Source organism: Pelodiscus sinensis, chromosome 6 (genome assembly GCF_052426305.1).
Source record: "Pelodiscus sinensis isolate ZL-2025 chromosome 6, ASM5242630v1, whole genome shotgun sequence".
Classification (NCBI taxonomy): Eukaryota; Metazoa; Chordata; order Testudines; family Trionychidae; genus Pelodiscus; species Pelodiscus sinensis.
In genome coordinates, this window is record NC_143057.1 from 106,525,001 (window position 1) to 106,543,551 (window position 18,551).

At 40.2% G+C, this 18,551-nt stretch overlaps 1 protein-coding gene across 8 annotated transcripts in view; it reads right to left on the bottom strand.

The window, feature by feature from the left end:
• NIPBL (NIPBL cohesin loading factor) overlaps positions 1-18,551 on the bottom strand; it is a 312,200-nt gene that overhangs the window by 2,490 nt on the left and 291,159 nt on the right. For all 8 annotated transcript variants that reach the window (XM_075932528.2, XM_006139460.5, XM_006139462.4 and 5 more), the window contains 6 exons: positions 17,763-17,953; positions 15,441-15,548; positions 7,081-7,281; positions 6,496-6,642; positions 359-660; positions 1-69 (listed from right to left, as the gene is read on the bottom strand). The exon at positions 1-69 is cut by the window's left edge and continues 106 nt beyond it. In XM_075932528.2, the coding sequence (XP_075788643.1) occupies positions 1-69; positions 359-660; positions 6,496-6,642; positions 7,081-7,281; positions 15,441-15,548; positions 17,763-17,953 (1,018 nt within the window). The remainder of the gene's footprint in view (positions 70-358; positions 661-6,495; positions 6,643-7,080; positions 7,282-15,440; positions 15,549-17,762; positions 17,954-18,551) is intronic.

An 18,551-nucleotide genomic window follows, 5' to 3' on the forward strand; every position in this document is an offset into this window, starting at 1 on the left:
CCTGTCTTCCTGTTTATCGCTTTATCATATACTTTTGCCGATTCGGAGGGTGAATATTTCTGAATTTTACTATGAAAGGAAAACAAAACCCAAATATTTAGGATAAAATGTTTTTTTAAATGAACAATTACATTCATAGTCTCTATTAGGCATCTCAATTAAGTTAAGCAAACAAACTATCGCTATCCTGTGATGCAGTAAATTGAATGCAGTAAAATTAATTATATGTATTTTGCCTTGAAATCTACATGTGGTAAAACACATCGCTTAAAAAGGTAATTACCATCCGCTTGAATAGTATGGTAATCACTAAACTAAAAGACAAGGAGCAGTCTGCTACATTAAGTAGGATTCTTACCTATCAGAGAATCCACAAAGATTCTTTAAATGTTGTTTTAGCATCAAAAGCAACAATATGCCTTGGGAAACATTTGCAAATTCAATTAAAGGAGCTGAATTATCTGGCAAACACTTCATCACAGCATTTATATCATTTTCTTCATCAGAATCTGAATCAGAGCCTACACGTTTCCGTAACTTCCGAGGCTTGGTAACTTCTTCTTCACTTTCACTCTCACTCTCACTGTTACTGTCACTCTCACTCTCGCTCTCCTCATCAGATGAAGGTTTCCTCTCCTTTCTTTTGTCCTTTACCATAGACTGGAAGACAGAGAAGACAACAGATATTTAAGAATTATGATAGCATTCAGAACAATCATTCCATAATCATGATTCTCTTGTGTGAATAGCCTTTTTAAAAAATGTTTTCGTTCACAAAGTATTTGAAATCTATTATTTAAAATAGGCACATTTAATGCAGTTCAATGACTAAAATAAGTTCAAAAATTTCAGGTATGTCTAAAATTTGAGTGCTGTTCACAATAATAAGAGTACATATTGGGAAACCATGCCACCCTTATTTCTGCGCTGCTGCTGAATTGGTGCTATCTTCATAGCGGGGCACCCAGCCAGAAATCATCAATTTCCAGCCACTTAGCTCTGAAGGTGGTGTCACTGCCAGAAACAGTGCAGAAATAAGGGTGGCAACACCATACCATTGAAGAGAGCCCATCTTTTACAAGTGACCATTCTGTTAACTCCCATAAGTGGTCATTCTGAAAATTATAATAACAGACTATAGGAAAACTAACAGAAATATAAACAAGTGTTTAAACATATCATTTGGTTTACCTTTCTAGATAGTGTTCAAATATTCAGTTTTATTCTTTTAAAAAAATCTGACAGAAGTTTTCACGTGGTCTTAGGGGACATGATATAGTCCAAGTTTCTGTCTAAGGGCATATTTATGTTGATAATATGGAATTGGGATTAAGGAAATTCTATCACCACATTTGCTATTGTATATCCATAATACATTTTAGGATATATAGTATGTATAGATGAATGCAAACTGTGACTATGTCTAGACTACATTCCTCTTTTGAAAGAGGGATGTAAATTAGATCAAAATTGCCAACAAAGCCTGGATTTGAATTTCCCATGCTTCATTTGCATAATGGCAGCCGCACATTCTTTCGAAAATGGGTATTTTGAAAGTGAAAATGCCGTTTAGATGTGGTTCTTTCGGGGAAAAAAAATCCTTTCAAAAGATCCTGTAAACTTCATTTTTTTGAGGAGTACAGGATCTTTCAAAAACGGTTCTCCCCCCCCCAAAAGAACCGCTCCAAATGGCGTTTTCACTTTCAAAATACCTGTTTTTGAAAGAAAGCATGGCCACCATTATGCAAATGAAGCACAGGAAATAGAAATCCCGGCTTCATTTGCAATTTCGATCTGTCTAATTTAGTTTATATATGTCCTTAATGTAGTTCAAGCCTACCTGAATGAGACTGGGAAAATGAAATGAAGGGCTTTATATCTAATAATATTTTTAAAATCAACAAATCAAAATCATTTTAGAAATGGCACTTATTTACCTATATTTATAAGCAGCAGTGACTGCCTTATTTAAACTCAGGAAAAGAAAATTCAGCTCTCAAAATATTGATAAAAACACTACAAGGGAGCTTTACAAAAGGTTAGTTAAAAGAAATTATCAAGATCGACCAGTCTAAAAAATAGAATTTCAGTTTTCTGAAGTAAGTAAGTAAAGTTCATGCATCTTTGTTTTCTATTTGAATAACTATGACACTACTCCTAATTCTAAAAGAAAATTTATAAAACCCCAGCAATTTATAAGCAGTGTAACAAAGTAATGTTTAACATGCTTGTTAAGGAGACAGAAAAATTTACATGGGCTTCTCTGAAGATATCATTTGACTCAATTCCTTCTCTTTGTCTTATGTTTTTGGCATGACAGAAATATCTGATTTCCATATATCTGAATGTTTTTTGATCTTCTGAATTTAATAGTATGATATGCACAAATAAAAATGCCAGTGCCACAATGCCACTTGAATATTCATTTCTGGTTCTTGATGAGCAAGGAAGAAGTAATTTCTTTGATAGTATAATTTGTGACCAAAATAAGTATCTGTATGTTAGAATAATCAAGAAGTTAGTCATTAAAACTGCATTTCCGAACTCTAAAAGGTAGATGGAACGCCAACAAGGAATCAAGTCAAATTGTATGTTAAGAATAAATTATGGGTACAGGTTGAACCTCTCTTAACCAGGACACTCTGGTCCGGTAAGACCATGGAAGAACCAGGACCAGAGTGTCCTGGTAGAGGGCTGGTGGCTGGAAGTAGCAGAGCTGCCCTGTGGCAGTAAAACCGGGAGCCCATCAGTGAGGCTGCTGCCCAGGGCCAACACTGTGGGGGTGGGGAACGGGAGGCAATGGGGCTGGAGCCAAGCGGCAAAACTGCCTTGTAAGACTGACAGGCAGTTGGGGCCACCCAGCAGCCTTGCTACCGCCAAGCAGCTGGGAGCCTGGCGGCAGGGACAGGAATCTGGGAGTGGGGTTTCTGAGCAGCACAGCAACAGCCTGACCGCAAAGCTGCCTGGTGGGGCAAATGGACCCAAGCGGGGGGGCTGCGCCATGAGGATGGAGCCCAGCAGTGTACCAGAAATGACCTTCCCTGTTATGGAAAAATCCCTCATCTGGAACCAGTCAGGACCTGAGGGTGCAGGACCAAGGAGGTTCAACTTGTAAATGCTTTTCCCCTCTAAGATACTATGGTGACTGGATTCCAGATCTTAGAGACCAGAAAGAGTGAGGGAAAACTCCACAAATTATACATTTTTAAGTCATAGAGGAGGAAAGAAACTAAGTGAAGTTATTTCATATACCAAGGAAAACCACAAGATTTCCTGACGTATCTTCTACAAACAGTAAGTAAATATTCGGTGACAGAAATGAACAAGCAAGCAAGTCTATTGTATGGCCACATGGGCCCTTACAATCAGAGCAACAACACATGGTTTACATTAGCATCAATTTAAGAAACTAGACAAAAAATTAATGAAGTGGCCTGAAGCCTTATTTATGCAGGTAATCACCAAAGACCGACTACCTTAGTAAGGATCAACAGAGAACAGTTAAGGGTAAGATCTTTAAATGACCATGTTTGAACTTCATCTAACAGCAAGGAGAGCACCTTGCAGAGTCTGGCAGTTGGAATATTGCTTTCAAAATAAAAGCAATCCTCATCTTTACTCATGAAACTGAATGAAGTGATCAGACACAAAGGCTGGGATTTTCAAAATGAAAATATCCCCAGGAGATTATAGCCAAATATATACCTCCCAACAAGTATCCTGACTGCACAAGTAAAAACTTTCCACTGGAAATAAAGTTCACTGAGAACATTCAGAATCAAAATTATAGATTACTGAAAATAGTATTCAGCTATCTCAGAAGACTTATTCCTCAGAGAAGGTTGTCCAATGCTTACACTACTGTCAAAAAACGCTGTAGATCCATCTATAAAATGCTCATAATTTTCACATATGACTACAATACTTAGGTTTTTATGTATCTAACTAAGTACTTATATGGTCTGAGTGCATGCTAAATCAGTGCTTACTTAATAGCTCTATTACTGATTTTGTTGTCCTGTTAGGCATCCACAATTTAAAATGTTGGTTTATTTATATTTTGCAAACTCACAAATTGAAGTCTTAAATAGATACCTCTAGAGATCTGAAGCATTTTGTTGTTATAACCAGAGTTTGGGGTTACGTTACCAATTCTTGAATACACCCCAACACACTGATCAAATTTAAAAGAAAATTTGAGCAGTGTTTACCCGCAAGCAAAAAAAGCCTTTAAGCTAGACTGGCATGCTGCACAATGAGATCTGATGCAGTGAAAACCAGGCAGGCCATGTGTATATCTTGTACTGAAGAAACATTAAGAAGCCATTTTGACACATCCAAACTCTGGTAGTATAGAAAACCCACCCTCTGTCTGAATCCTGATCACTTCAAAGGATGAAATGGCATCTCAAAATGGACTTAAAAAAACCCACAGTGCACCAACAAGTAACGCTAGAGCACTGGGGACCCTTCAGAGAACAGGACAGACAAAAAATGCAAATGAGATAGACTCACATTCTAAACAAAGCTGCAGGACTGACAGGAGAGCAGGCATTGGATGCAACTGTCCTGGCTCCAGTGGGGAGCTCCTTTGTTGAATGCAGTCAGACCAGTATGAAAATTGTATGCTTTAGAGGGCCCCCAAGCACTGGGACTTTGTACACAAGACACATCTGCCAGTGCCTCAAAAGGGTGAAAAAAGGAATATTCCTGCCTATCTCACCCTAGGCCAAGACTCCAGAGCAGAAATCTAGTCAATATGGTATCTTTAGAGAACAAGAAAAGAAACAATAAGTTAACAGATTTTAGTTTTAGTTACTACAAGCAATTATTCATATTTTTAAAATTAGGAAAATTATCTTAACAGGAACCTTTTAAGAATTATTCAGTATATGTTAAGACCCAATTAACAAGAGTTTTGTACCTATTCTTCAAAAAACTGGACAAGCAAAACAAAAAACACCCCAGGCAAATAACACTAGTGTGAATTTTCATGATTTAGACTCCCATTTAATTCATTTCTTGTTCTCTACAGGAGTATGCTTTATAAACAGTTATTTTGCTGCGTATAAAATAAGTAATAGAAATTCTATTTTAGGCCAGTTGGAGATTGTTAAAATGATAGTTTATGATTTTCTCTGATGACTTTGTGACTAGACTCATGATAACTAAGACACACATATATGCAGAAGGATACAATATAAGTATGCGTTAGCAATATTAAATATTAGTAATAAAATAAGAATCTCTCAAATCTTTCTGAAATAGTTTGTTATGAGTGATCTATAAGGAATAAATGAGAGTTCGGTATGGTATAACTTATTCGAGTTGTGCTGAATAACATGTTCATGACATTGGCACATTCAGTAAAGCAGTAGTCTCAAGCAATATTAAATATTAGTAATAAAATAAGAATTTCTCAAATCTTTCTGAAATAGTTTGTTATGAGTGATCTATAAAGAATAAATGAGAGTTTGGTATGGTATAACTTATTCGAGTTGTGCTGAATAACATGTTCATGACATTGGCACATTCAGTAAAGCAGTAGTCTCAAACTCATTTATACAATACTACATATGCATTTTATCATATATATATATTCATATATATAAAGACACTCGATTATTTTAATTCGGTAAATATTTAATCAAAATTCTAGCAAATTGTTCTTTAAAAATCAACAGTCTGGGTAAGACTGTGTTTTAGTACAGAGGTTTTGTAGCAGTACTATAGTGGAGACTGAGTATTAGGCAGAATACAGGTAAGGAAATCAAAGGGAAAGTAAATTTTTATATCACTTCCATGTTTGTGTTGAATATACATACATAATAATTCAATTTTGTTTTAAAATTCAGTACATGGAACTCGTCTCTCAAAATTGTTACTATGATTTAAAATATTTCCCCCTCACAGAGGCCCAAGATAGATGAATCTTAGTATGACTATTGCAGCTTAAAAAATTACTAGTGAAACTATTTGTAATTAAGAGGTACACAATATGCACAGTATAATGAAGAAAAGTGCAAGTGAAGAGCCATACAAAGTAAATGAATATATGTGAGCTACATAGAAATAAACCTTGCCAACAGACAGATACATTCAAAACATTTTCTGAGTTCCCAGGGCAACATTCCAACCAAGAAAGACTGCTTATGGCTCATATGTTTAGGAAGGATGAAAAGAACATAAACCTAAGTAACCTGGATTGTGGGATCCCTCTTCCCTGACAAACATTAAATCTAACAATCCCAGTCTTTCCAAACTTCCCTCCCAGTCCTCTCTTAATATTTTCCATTGAGTTTTCAAAATGAATGAAAATTTCTCACCACAGATCCCTCACATGGTCAGAACTGACAGCAATTTATGTTATTGGTTCCAAAGTAATGTTGTTTATTGGCCATGTGTGCAAACACTGGGACGACTTAGTAAAACTCATTATGGTGCCAATATAACTTCACTGCAACATGTATATTAATAGATCATAAGAGCACTTACCTCCTTAAATGACTGTAATAGGTTACTACCAGAAACTGACAGTGTAATGTCTATATGATGCATTATAAACAGTGGCTCTTCCTGCGTTTGATAAGGAAAACACGCTAGATTGTCTGCTATATACAAGAGCATATTCACCTCTGTTTTCTGCAAATTAAAAAAAAACCATTTTATATAAAATGTAATACACATGCACAAAACATGGCAGGATTAGTTTTTGTACTACTCTCAAAGAACCTTGAGGGGAAAAGTCAACATTTATTTGATCCAAAGTAAATTGTCTGCCTTGAGAACATTCTGAACATGCAAAATTTTCTTCACAAATTAACTTTCATTATTATTGTTCTATCCAAACTGGGCTGAAGGAGATATAAAATGGCTGAAAAGGTTGTTATAAGGGGAAATGTATTCAATTTTGCAGCCAAATAAAAAAGACTAGAGGAATAAAGTTAGTCAAACCAAATTTCACCAAATCTCATAAAAATACATAAAGTAAGGACACCAACATTCATCATTTCAACCTTACTTTATGAACAACTTATCCTAATTTCTTTTAAAACGAGGTACATTTAATGTGATGCTTACTGCTGTGTCATCAAAGAGGTTGAGTAAAGAAATTAAAAAGGCTCGTCTGTGCTGACGGTTCCCTCGGATCATGGAGTATAGATGTGAACACAAAGCGCTGGAGGATTCATCATGCCTAAAACCCCTTACAGGATTCTTTGGGCATGTGTTGATTGCCTGTTGTACCTGGTAAGACATCTTCATACCAGCTACTGCTTTCATCTAAAATGATAAAACATTTATTTTTGTTTAAATTGTGGCTTTCAAAACAGTTGTACAGAAAGAAAAATAATTGTATCAAACTAAAAATATTTTATCTGAAATTAATATCTTCCTCATCCCATTTTCATTAGTCTCAAATTAAATCCACGCCAGTTCCTGTGCATTAACTCTTTCCCAGTGGATTTGTGTGACCCTGTATTGTAAAAGTTAAGTTTTATGTTTAAAAAAAAATAGCCTTCAGCAATTATTGGCGTGCAGTTAAATTACAAAACATAAATTATCGCAATATTTTCTTGACTTTGCAAAGAGATCAAAACAGCTTTAAGAGAGAGACTAGCAGTCGCTGTAATATTAAGGGGGTGTTGAAACTGAAGTTGTAATGACTATTAATGCTAATATTGTTATTTCTTTATTAACTGCCCCAATATAAACAGCTGAAATAATGATTAACAGCAGGCAGATGTTTCATAAATTTGAAAGGATTTTACAACAGAATCATATTGGAAATTGTAACGCTTTCCCTCACTGAATGTTCTATCAAGTATTTGTTCCAGTTTCAGTATCAACTGGATGCTTGATCAACCAATGTACCCACCATTTCCCACTCTTTGGCCTGTGCTTCCATCATCTTCACCTACAAGGAGAATAACTCAGGTCTCAGATGAATCCATTCTGGACACCAACTGAGACTCTCTCTTAAATTAACTATGTGGTTGGGTACAATGAGGATAGTACTCCAAATTCTAGTGTTGGAGGAACTGGATTACTATGGGATTTGGAAGCTCACATTCATAGCTCAATAGAGACACAGGTTGCTGGGCACTGAGTTCCACATTAAGATAAGGAGGTGTGTCTGTAGGGAAACATAAAGCAATGGAAAGGCCAGCAATGGGAGTTAATCTGGAAGATGGGTAGAGTGAATGGTAATATATGACAACAGTAAGTGCCCTTACCTAGCTTCCTCCTTTTTCTAGGTCAAGATACCCAACTAAACACAACTTTCCATACTCCCTCTGCCCAAACTTCAGCTTCTAAAACCCTTGTGTGCCCCACAAAGAAAAAAAACACGTAACATAAAAAAAAATCCCCAGTATATAAATATTAAGGTGCTATTTTATTTTTAAAAAGACAGTCTCCTCTCTATTCAGCTGAAGATTAGGAGAGTTGTTCCTTGTGATCAAACAGATGACCACAGTTACTTGGCTTATGATACTCGTTGAGAAAGAAGCCTCTAGTAATTATAAGTAAGGGAGTTTTAAGATTGAATGAAACACTTAAGAGCAAACAGTAAAACCTAGAAATGCTTCCCATTTCTAACATTCTAAATCTTTAACTCTGAGAGAAAAAACCCACTTACTTACCTTTCACAACCGTTGTTCTTCAAGATGCCATTGCCAAAAGGTGTCTGTGCACACAAATGAGTAGTCTCTAGAAAGCTTTTACCCTAGTGGTATTTGTAGGGCTGACTGTAGAGACCCCTGGTGTGATGCTGCTATCGTGGCGCACACAAGACACAGCTGCCCCTCCCACCCTCTCAGTTCCTTCTTTCCAGTAAATTCAGACAGTGGGGAGGTTGGTGGGATTTGCAACGAACATGAGCAACACATCTTGAAAAACAACAGTTACAAAGGCAAGCAACCATTTTTTCTTCTTTTTCAAGTGATTGCTCATGTGCATTCCAAAAGGTGACTTACCAGCAGTTCTCTTGGGAGTGCTGGAAGTCAGCTTGTGGCCAAAGCAAAAACCATCTTGCTGAATCCTGCGTCATCCTGCATGTGCTGTGTGATGGCGTAGTGTGACATGAAGGAGTGCACAGATGACCTCACCACCGCTCAGCATATGTCCTTAATTGGAACACTCTCAAGGAATGCCACTAAGAAAGCCTGAGCTCCGGTGAAGTGAACTGTCAGTGGAGTAGCCGAGTTAGTCTGTAACTAGAAAAATGTAAAAAAACAAATTGTCTTGCAGCACCATAAAAGACTAACAAAACCTGAAGATGGTATCATGAGCTTTTGTCGCATGACATGAAAGGTATGAATAAAGACATTGGCTGGATGTGCCGCTACATTCCACATCCTAATGACATAAAAAACCAAACAACGGGTACTTAAGACCAATTTACAACTTCTCTATCAGCTTCATGTAGTATGGAGACTCTATTTCTTTCCTTCTCTCCCCCCATTCCCTAGTTATTTCGAAACTGTATCTTTAATAACTCCCCTTCATCTGAAGAAGTGGGTTGTGCCCACAAAAGCTCATGATGCCATCTACATATTTTGTTAGTCTTTAAGGTGCTGCAAGACTATCTGTTGTTTAAGTTTTTCCAGTCAGTGGAGGATATGGCAACTTCACTGAGACATAACACATACAGGACATGATCCAATGGGAAAGTCGTTGAGAGGAAAGACTCTTCATTCTCTCTCCTAGTGAAACAACGAGTTGCAGAGATTTCCTAAACTGTTTTGTTCATTCTACATAAAAAGCAAGTGCATGTAGAATATCCACAGGTTCTAGCAGATGTTCCCCATCACAGATGTGGAGCTCTGGATAGAATACAGGAAGGAAGAAAGTCTGGTTGAAGTGAAAATGGAAGATCACTTAGGCAAAAAGTCCGATTGAAGTGAAAATGGAAGATCACTTAGGCAAAAAGTCCATGTGAGGCCACAACTGTACTTTGTCCTTATAAAAGACAGCATATAGAAGTTCTGCTGTGAGTGCCCAGAGCTTGGAGACCCTCCTGGAAGAGGTTACCAGGCAAGCTACCTTCCAGATAGATATGACAGCGGACAGGTGGCCAAAGGTTCAAAGGGAGGGCCCATCAGTTTGGTGATCAGAAGAATCAAAGTTCCACTGGGGAATAGGCTGCCTGTCCTGTGGGTACAGTCTGTGAAGCTCTGGAGAAAATGGGTTATCACAAGATCCATAAACACAGAGTGAGCATGACTCCCTACACAGAACGTGGAAATGGCTGCTAGGTGAACTCTTATAGAGGACAGAACTAGCCTTTGCTGCTTTAAGTACAGGAGGTAGTCTAGAATGACAGACATGGAGGACTGTTGGGGCCAAAGACCCTTGTGCTGGCACCACAAGAAAAACAGTTTCCATTTGGTTTGGTAAGTAGCTCTGGTGGATGGCTTTCTCCTTCTCATGACGATTTCCTGAACTAGACTGGAGCAACCTGCCCTCATGAGGTTCAACCATGGAGCATTCACACAGTTAGGTGGAGGGACTACAGGTTGGGGTGGCAACATGCTGTGGTCCTGAATGATGAGATCTCTGCAGAGAGGAAAGATAATGGAAGTGGCTCTGAAGAGGCTAAGCAGCAAGTTGAACCAATATTGTTGGAACCACGCTGGAACTATGAGGATAATCAAAAAACTCTTTTATTGATTTTGAGGATTCTCAGAATCAGTGGAAACATGGCAAAAGATGCATAATGTGTGAGGTGCCCAGGGGAGGTGAAATGCTTCTAACAGTGAGCCAAGCTGCTGCCTACAAAAGAGCAATGCATTGGACACTTGTGCTGGCCCTGCAAACAGGTTTACTGGGGAAAGCCTCACCCCTAGGAGACTGGTAACAGAATGTCTGTCCTGAAAGATCATTCACGGTTGGAAAATGAGCAGTGCAGTTGGTCTGCCAGCTCATTAAACACTCCTGGGAGAAATGAAGCTTGCAAGGTTGTGTCATTGGCACTGCAAAATTCCCACAGCAGTAGGAATTCCTGGCACAAAGGAGGGGAGAGAACATTACCCTGCTTGTTCACATAAAATGTTGCTGTGGTGTTGTCCATGAACATTTCCATGCACATGCCCCTGAGGTGGTCCCTGAAGACCTGGCAAGGCAGGCAAATGGCCCATAGTTCCCTCGTATTTATGTGCAGGTAGTTCCACTCTGGGACTACAAGCCCTGAGTCTGTAATTGGCCAAGATGGGCGCCCCACCTGTGGGCAGAAGCATCTGTCATCAGCCACTATTAGGGTCTCAATTTGGAGAAGAGAACTCCTGCACAAACTACCTGGTGCTATAACCACCCATCAAGTGTTTTCAGAATGTGAAGTGACTGGACCACTATCCTGTCCAATGGGTCCTGTTCTGGCACCAACCAGACAGGTATGGAGGTAAAGAGGGGTGTGCTGCATGATGTACATGCAGGCTGCCATGTGCCTTAGCCTCAAGTAAATCCTGGCCATGGTCATCGGAACTTCTTGAGGTTTAGGATGAGGAGGCCTCCAAGCACATCTCCAGGAGTGATGCCCTGACTATTGTGAGGTCTACAAAGGCCCCTATGAACTCTAAGTATTGGGTTGGAGTTAAGAGTGGATGTCGGAGTACGGAGGATAAGGCCCAGACTTCAGAATGTTTCACATGCTATGTCCACATGCTGAATCGCCTGATCATGAATCGGCCTTGATGAGCCAATTGTCCAGGAACAGGAATACCTGAATGAGGTACTTGTATAGAGGAATGCTGCCATAGCCAACATACATTTTTTCAAGACTCTTGAGGTGGTCAAGAGGCATAAGGACAATAAAATGGTAATGCTAGCCTTGTACCACAAAGTGCAGGAACCATCTGTGGGAAGGGATATATGGAAATAAGCGTCCTTCATGTTGAGGGCGATCTACCAGTCCTCCAGGTCTAAGGATGGGATAATGGTAGCCAAACACACTATGTGAAAGCATATTTTCATAATAAATGCATTGAAGTTCCTAAGAATCAGTATGGGCCAGAGGCCTCCTTTTGCTTTTGGGATGAAGAGGTATCAGGAGTAGATGCCTCTGCCCCTTAACTCCCATGGTACATCCTCTCGCTCACAAGGTTAGGAGTAATTGTACTTCCTGCATGAGGAACTGTTGGCAAGACAGGTCCCTGAAGAACAGTACCTAAGTTCAATGCCTTTGCTGTGGGTAGGACAGAAATAGTTTTCTGCCAGAGTACCTTAGTGGACTTTATGAGGGGCAATGCCATTCTAGATGGCCACTCAGCTGTAAGGATGTCAACCATGAGGTCAGAGTCCTCTATCACCTCCTCGGCCTGCAGATTCAGGTTCAGGGCAACCCTGTCTTGGAGATCTGGAGAGGTGCTAAGGTACATGGCCAGCACAGAGGAAGCAGTGACCATAACTAGGACCTCTGTGTCCTCCACCTGGGTTGGAGAGGACTGTGCTTGAGCCATGAGCAGGGACAGTCTGAAGGCCTGGTGTAAATGGCATTGCCGGTGGCACAAGTGGTACCTAAGGGTGCTATTTTTTGCCATCCCCCACCAAAGCAGAGGTGGGGACCAGAATGGGTGAGTGGGAACCCTGGGCACCAACACCTCCAAGACCGGCTTTGACACTGGCTCTGGGTTAGGTGGTAGGACCATGGGATCCACAATTGCCAGTTCATGGGCATTGGCCATTAAGAATGCCAGGAGGCTTGTGCTGATATCTCCTGGAATAGCCAGTAGCAGGAGTGGTGCTGTGTTGTATAAAGCCTCTGCCCAAGCTATTACTTGATTTACACATATATTTTCTGAAAATGCATTAAACTGTAAAGTCCTGCCAACACATAACATACGGAACTACAAAATCTGTTGCTGACTGCATTGCTGTGAACACTGTTTAAAGGGGGTAGTTGTCTTCTAAGTCACTTTATTACTGATGATTTGTAGATGATTAAGATGGGAATTGTTCTCAGTCAGTTGATGTGCTCTGGAAGGTATCTTTGTAACCGCTGAGCTTTGAAGCTTTGTAATTGTTTCTTTGTAACTATCAGCTACTTTACCTTTTAAATTCTGCAACTTGTAAGATTGTTGAACTTTGTAATCTTTGTAACTCTCAGCCACTTTGCTTTATAAAGTGAGGTCAGGGGACTGGACTCGATGACCTCTTGAGGTCCCTTCCAGTTCTAGTGTCCTATTATTCTATGATAAGTTCAGAATCTTACTGTAAAAGCTTGGTGATTGTTGAGCTTTGAAATTTTGTAATCTTTGTTTTTGCTTGTAACTTGCTTTAAGCTGCATTCCATCCTGTGATAAGAATAGGTGTGTGAATAGAAACTGGAGTGTTTGGGGTGAGGGAAACAGCAAGGCTAAACACGTAGAGCCAGGAACCAGGCAGACACTAATTAAAGCAATCACAGAGAAACCTCTGCTCTAAGCAAACAAAGGACCAGGATCAAGGGAGGTCTGGGCATGCTCCTCGGTAACGAACATGGAAGAAAGACCCTACCTGCATGAGAGGAGCTGTCCCGTTCCAAACAAAAGGAAAGAGCATGTGGCAGAAGCTCTTTCTTATCAGCTTGCCAGCTGGGATCAATAGCTAGAGGCAAACCTCTGGAATCAATATGCCTTGGCTCACTCTTCAACCTTTTGCTTGTGTAAGTGTAAAAGTGCTTAAGAGCATAAATGAATGTGTGTGAATGGATAAATGAATGTGTTTGTGTGTGAGTGAGATAGCTGGTTCCCCTTGAGTTTAACCCTATAGTTGCATTCAATGACAGCTCAATCCCTTTTACTTTAACTCTATAGTGGATTGTTAATTCCTCATCTAATAAATCCATATGAGTATAACCCTGGGGTGGCCCCCAATGAAATTTGGAGTAACAAACAGAACTGACTGGGGGAGGAGACCAATGACTTTTCTCAGATGAGTACTCACTGCTGGATGAGAGGGATGCCAACCCTGATGGTGCCAGGGAATGGTACGAGAAAGAGGCTGAGACCCTGGTAAGTGTGGCTGTCTTGCCCTGGTAATGCCTCAGTGGTGCCGCCATCATAAACAGGGCTATCACCACTGGTGCTCTAGGTATCAGTGCCGTCAGCAATGTGTTGCACTTGATGGTGACATAGGCATCAGCGCCACAGCTACAGTTATCAGTGCCATAGGCATTGGTGTCCGACCTAACGGTGCCATGAGTACCGGAGCTGCAGTCAATGGTACTGGCATCTGAGTTATTAGCGGTACTGATGACAATGGAGTGGCCATCACCAGTGCCAACTCTGGTGCATCTGTGAGGCTTGGTGCAGTGCTGCTCTCGACTGCAGTAGGGCATGTGACTATCCATGCATCAGTGACACAAAAGATGTCTTCTCAATAAGGTCCCTGGCAGCCTTGAAGGTGTCTGACATCAATGGAAGATCATTGTCCTGCTCTCACTGGTATCCTCATGGGGAGACTACAACCACAGGGCTCAATGGTTAGGCTGAAGCTGATGGTGTTGTGAACAGCAATGCCATGTGGGTGCCCCTGTGCCAGGAGCACCCAACTAGGGACCTTATGGTTACAGGCCTCTATCTGCTTCTCTTCTTGATCAGCATCTGGACTGTGATCCATGCCACACGCGTAATCTCATATAATGGGAGAAGCGGTACCTATAGTCCAAGTGTATTTTGGTGCTGGGTCACATGGGGGCACTGTGCACCACCAGTGCTGAGGGTGGCCCTGGCGCTGAGGACCAAAGTCGCTTGAGGCGGTGGTCCCTCTCCTTCACTGTTCAAGGACAAATGTTATTATAGATAGGGCATTTGTCCCTTTGATGTCCATCACCCAGACACTTAAGGAAGTTGTCATGAGGGTCACCTTTAGGCATAAGCATGCCAAAGCTCTCACAGACTTTGAACTCTTGAGAATGCAGCAAGCTCCGAAGAAGGGGCCAAAGTGTGTGTGGGGAAAACCCCAATAAACTATTAGAATTATGTACACCAAATATCTAACTAGAGAACCATAAACACTAAGATTGTTGAGAAGCTTGCTATGAGACCAAAGCTGCTCCAGCGACTGTCATGAGCGGTAAGAAGGAACTGAGAGGATATGTGTGGGGGTCAGTTATGACTTAAATGCACTGCCATAGTGGCGCCATGCTAGGGGCTTAACAGTCGACCCTACAGATACCGCTAGGGTAAAAGCTTTCCATAGACTGTGCACATGCATGTGCACTCCCCTCCCCGTCCTTTTGGAATGGACATGAGCACTCAACTCAAAGAGCTGCTCCTTAATAATTTTATCATTTCAGATGAGTAAGTCAAACCTAAATTCCCCAACACAATGAGAATTAATAGACAAATGCCTCACAACCATATTCTCCAATCCATGCATTTTGGACTTGAACATTTCCGGACTTTTGAGAGAGCGGAGAATCAGCATTTTGTTTTAAGTTATCTAATGTTAAAATTACATACATGAATGAATCCAGCATATTTTTTGTCTATTTCCACCAGCTGCTGGTCAGCTTTGTTCCGCATAGAAGGCTCTGGATCTGTGCCCATAGCAATTAAATATGGCACACACTAGAGAAAAAAAAACAAAACAAAAAAAAAAAAAAAAAAACAGATGAAAATATATAAAGGCATTATACACCAAAAACGTATGTGCACTGCTCTATGCATATATTTATCTCACCTTATTTTTTATGTTAAATTGTTAGTAGCTGAACAACTAGAATATAGCACCTTATGTGACTTACTGCCTCAGGATTTCTTTAATGCAATAGCACAAGTTATCAAGAGGAGAGTTGACTTAAGGAGACCAGCACAGTAAAAAAATAAAATCTGTTCCAGACACAGGTGGTATTCCCAGTATCTTTCTTCCACTGGAATACACTCTAGGACAGGGGCGGCCAACCCATTTAACAAAGAGAGCCAAAAGAGCGGCGGAAAAAACGTGAAGAGCTGCACCAGAATTGTCAAGCAAAAAATAAACAAACTCCAGAACAGAATTGTCAAGCAAAAAAACAAAGACCCCCCCAGAACAGAATTGTCAAGCAAAAACAAAAACATGTAAAAAAAAATTTTTTTTTAAAAGGAGCCTGCCCCTTTAAGATCGCCACCATCTTGGGCGCCATTTTTAAAACTTCGCAGCTCCCACCTGGTAAGCACAGGGAAGCCAGAGGCCGGGGGGGAGGAGGAGAGGGGAGTCGGTGGGGAGCAGGGACCGTTTAGGAAGGGGGCACACAGGAGTGGCTTCGCGAGTTGCACTTTTTGGGGGGAAAAAGCCAAATGCAGCTTGCGAGCCGCATGTTGGCTACAGCTGCTCTAGAACCCCACACTAGAAAAATCAGGTGTTTTTAGCAATTTGTTAATCTATTTTAAACACCGTTTAGCACCTCTGGAGACAAAGATAGCAGTGTTTCAAAACATGTTCATAGCCAGTCCCAGGGTCCTTGATCCAGGTGATTAAGGTTGACTACAACTTACCAACATAGTTTGAAACATCAATGTCTTGCCAACACCAGGTGCTGACAACAGTTGGAAGTGGTATTTAAAAATTTAGAAAACATATTTGCTGAACTCGCATTCAGTTTCTGAGTATAGATAGGGTCCACTAGTTTGTCTCATTGCAAGACTGAAACCTGGAAGCTATTAATATATTTTAAATATATGGGTCTCAAGTAAACTTTTACAGACTTTGTTCTGGGAATTATCAAGTTGAGACTTGAGATATCTCCTCAAGATTTACCCAGAAGTCTTCCACAACAGAAAGGGGGGTAAGAAAGAATCTGTGGGAGATTATGGATATACAGGCAGTCCCCGGGTTACGTACAAGATAGGGACTGTAGGTTTGTTCTTAAGTTGAATTTGTATGTAAGTCGGAACTGGTACATATTGTAGGGGAAACTCTAGCCAAACATTTCTCCAGAGCTCAGTTTTATTCTCCCACACCTCACTTCCCTCAGTCCTTTATTCTCAAGCTGAGGTGTCTGCTGAGAAAAGCCGCTCCACGTCTCCCTGGTCTGCTGGGTGGGGCGCTAGCTTCGTGTCTCCCTGGTCTGCTAGGGGGAAAAGCAGCTAGTTCAGGGTTGCCTCACCCCGTTTGTAAGTAGGGATCCGATGTAAGTCGGATCCATGTAACCCAGGGACTGCCTGTATGTAAGTAAATTAGTCTTCCCTTGGTAGCCATAGACCTATGAATTTTCACTGTAATAAACAAAAAACACTCTTTAGTGAAGATTCATACATGAAGAATATTACTGGAAAATAAACCATGCATAGCTCTGCCATTAGTTCTGGAACTTCAAGTAAAAGCAGATTTTGGGGAAAAAGAGGAATGTGCTGGTAAGAAGATATAATGAAAGGAATCTGAAGATGACAGACCATGGATGTAAGTATGCCTGAATACTGAAGTCTGACACTTCTAAAAGAAACAAGTGCATTCTATCATATTTTTTAAGCAGCACTTATTAAATGTAAATTCTAATTTAATTTCTAAGCCAACAAAAGGTTAGTCTTTGGCATGCCATTTGCCTTTCAATATAGAAGAGTTCTTGAGATCTGTTGTTTGGAAATTCTGTTTTTACATACCAAGTCATCCCAAAAGAAGCAACTATTCTAACAGATTTAGGTGGACAGGGGACAAACACACACACTGGAAGTTTATCAAGCAGCCACAAGAAAATCTGACATCCTTTTGCATAACCCCCCTCCTCACACACACACCTAAACAAACAAACAAACAAAGAATCCCCTCTCCCCCACACACAAACACAACGTATTATCATTACATACCTGAACCGGATGGATAAGGCCCTGGTTTAATGTCAGTGCAATGACATTTAGAGCAAAGTGGCGTACACTGGACTGTGCATGAAAGAAAGCCTCAAGAACCTGTTTCAGATACAGTTGCATGATGGAGCTGCTCATCCCTGAGGAAATATCACCCATTTCTTTCAGATCCTCCTGTTTAGCTACTTTCTTCCCTGTAGCAAGGAACAAAAGCAATTGTTTGTGTCAAGATATTCAGGCAACCACTAACTTTCTCGACACAAACCAGTCTTCATATTCTTTATGAGATACTTAAGTTGCAGCTATATGAGTAATTAAATTAATGTCATGTCATTCTCAGAGTGGTACCATAACAGTCTTGAAAATTTCTTCTTTTATTATGCCTGAAAATTAACAATTTCAGAAAGGAATTGGGTAACAAACAGTAAGTCACTATTTTAACTGCAATAATTTAAGTACTGCACATTTTGCATTTTTTCCATCAACTTAAAACTTGAACTTAAGAAAGGAACTCTCTATGCTGTGCCTCTCAGTATGGCTGTGTATAAAAGATACCTCTGAAATCTTTTTCTAATATATATATAGAATCAGAGAACTAGAAGGAACCTTGAGAGGGCAAGTCCAGACCCCTGCAATCATGACAGAACAAGTACTAATAAGAACATCCCTGACAGGTCTAATCTGCTCTTAAAATCTCCAATGATGGAGATTCCACAGCCTTCCTATGAATATTATTCCAGTGTTTAACCACTCTGGCATGTTTACAAAGCAGTGTTATTTTGGAATAACTGA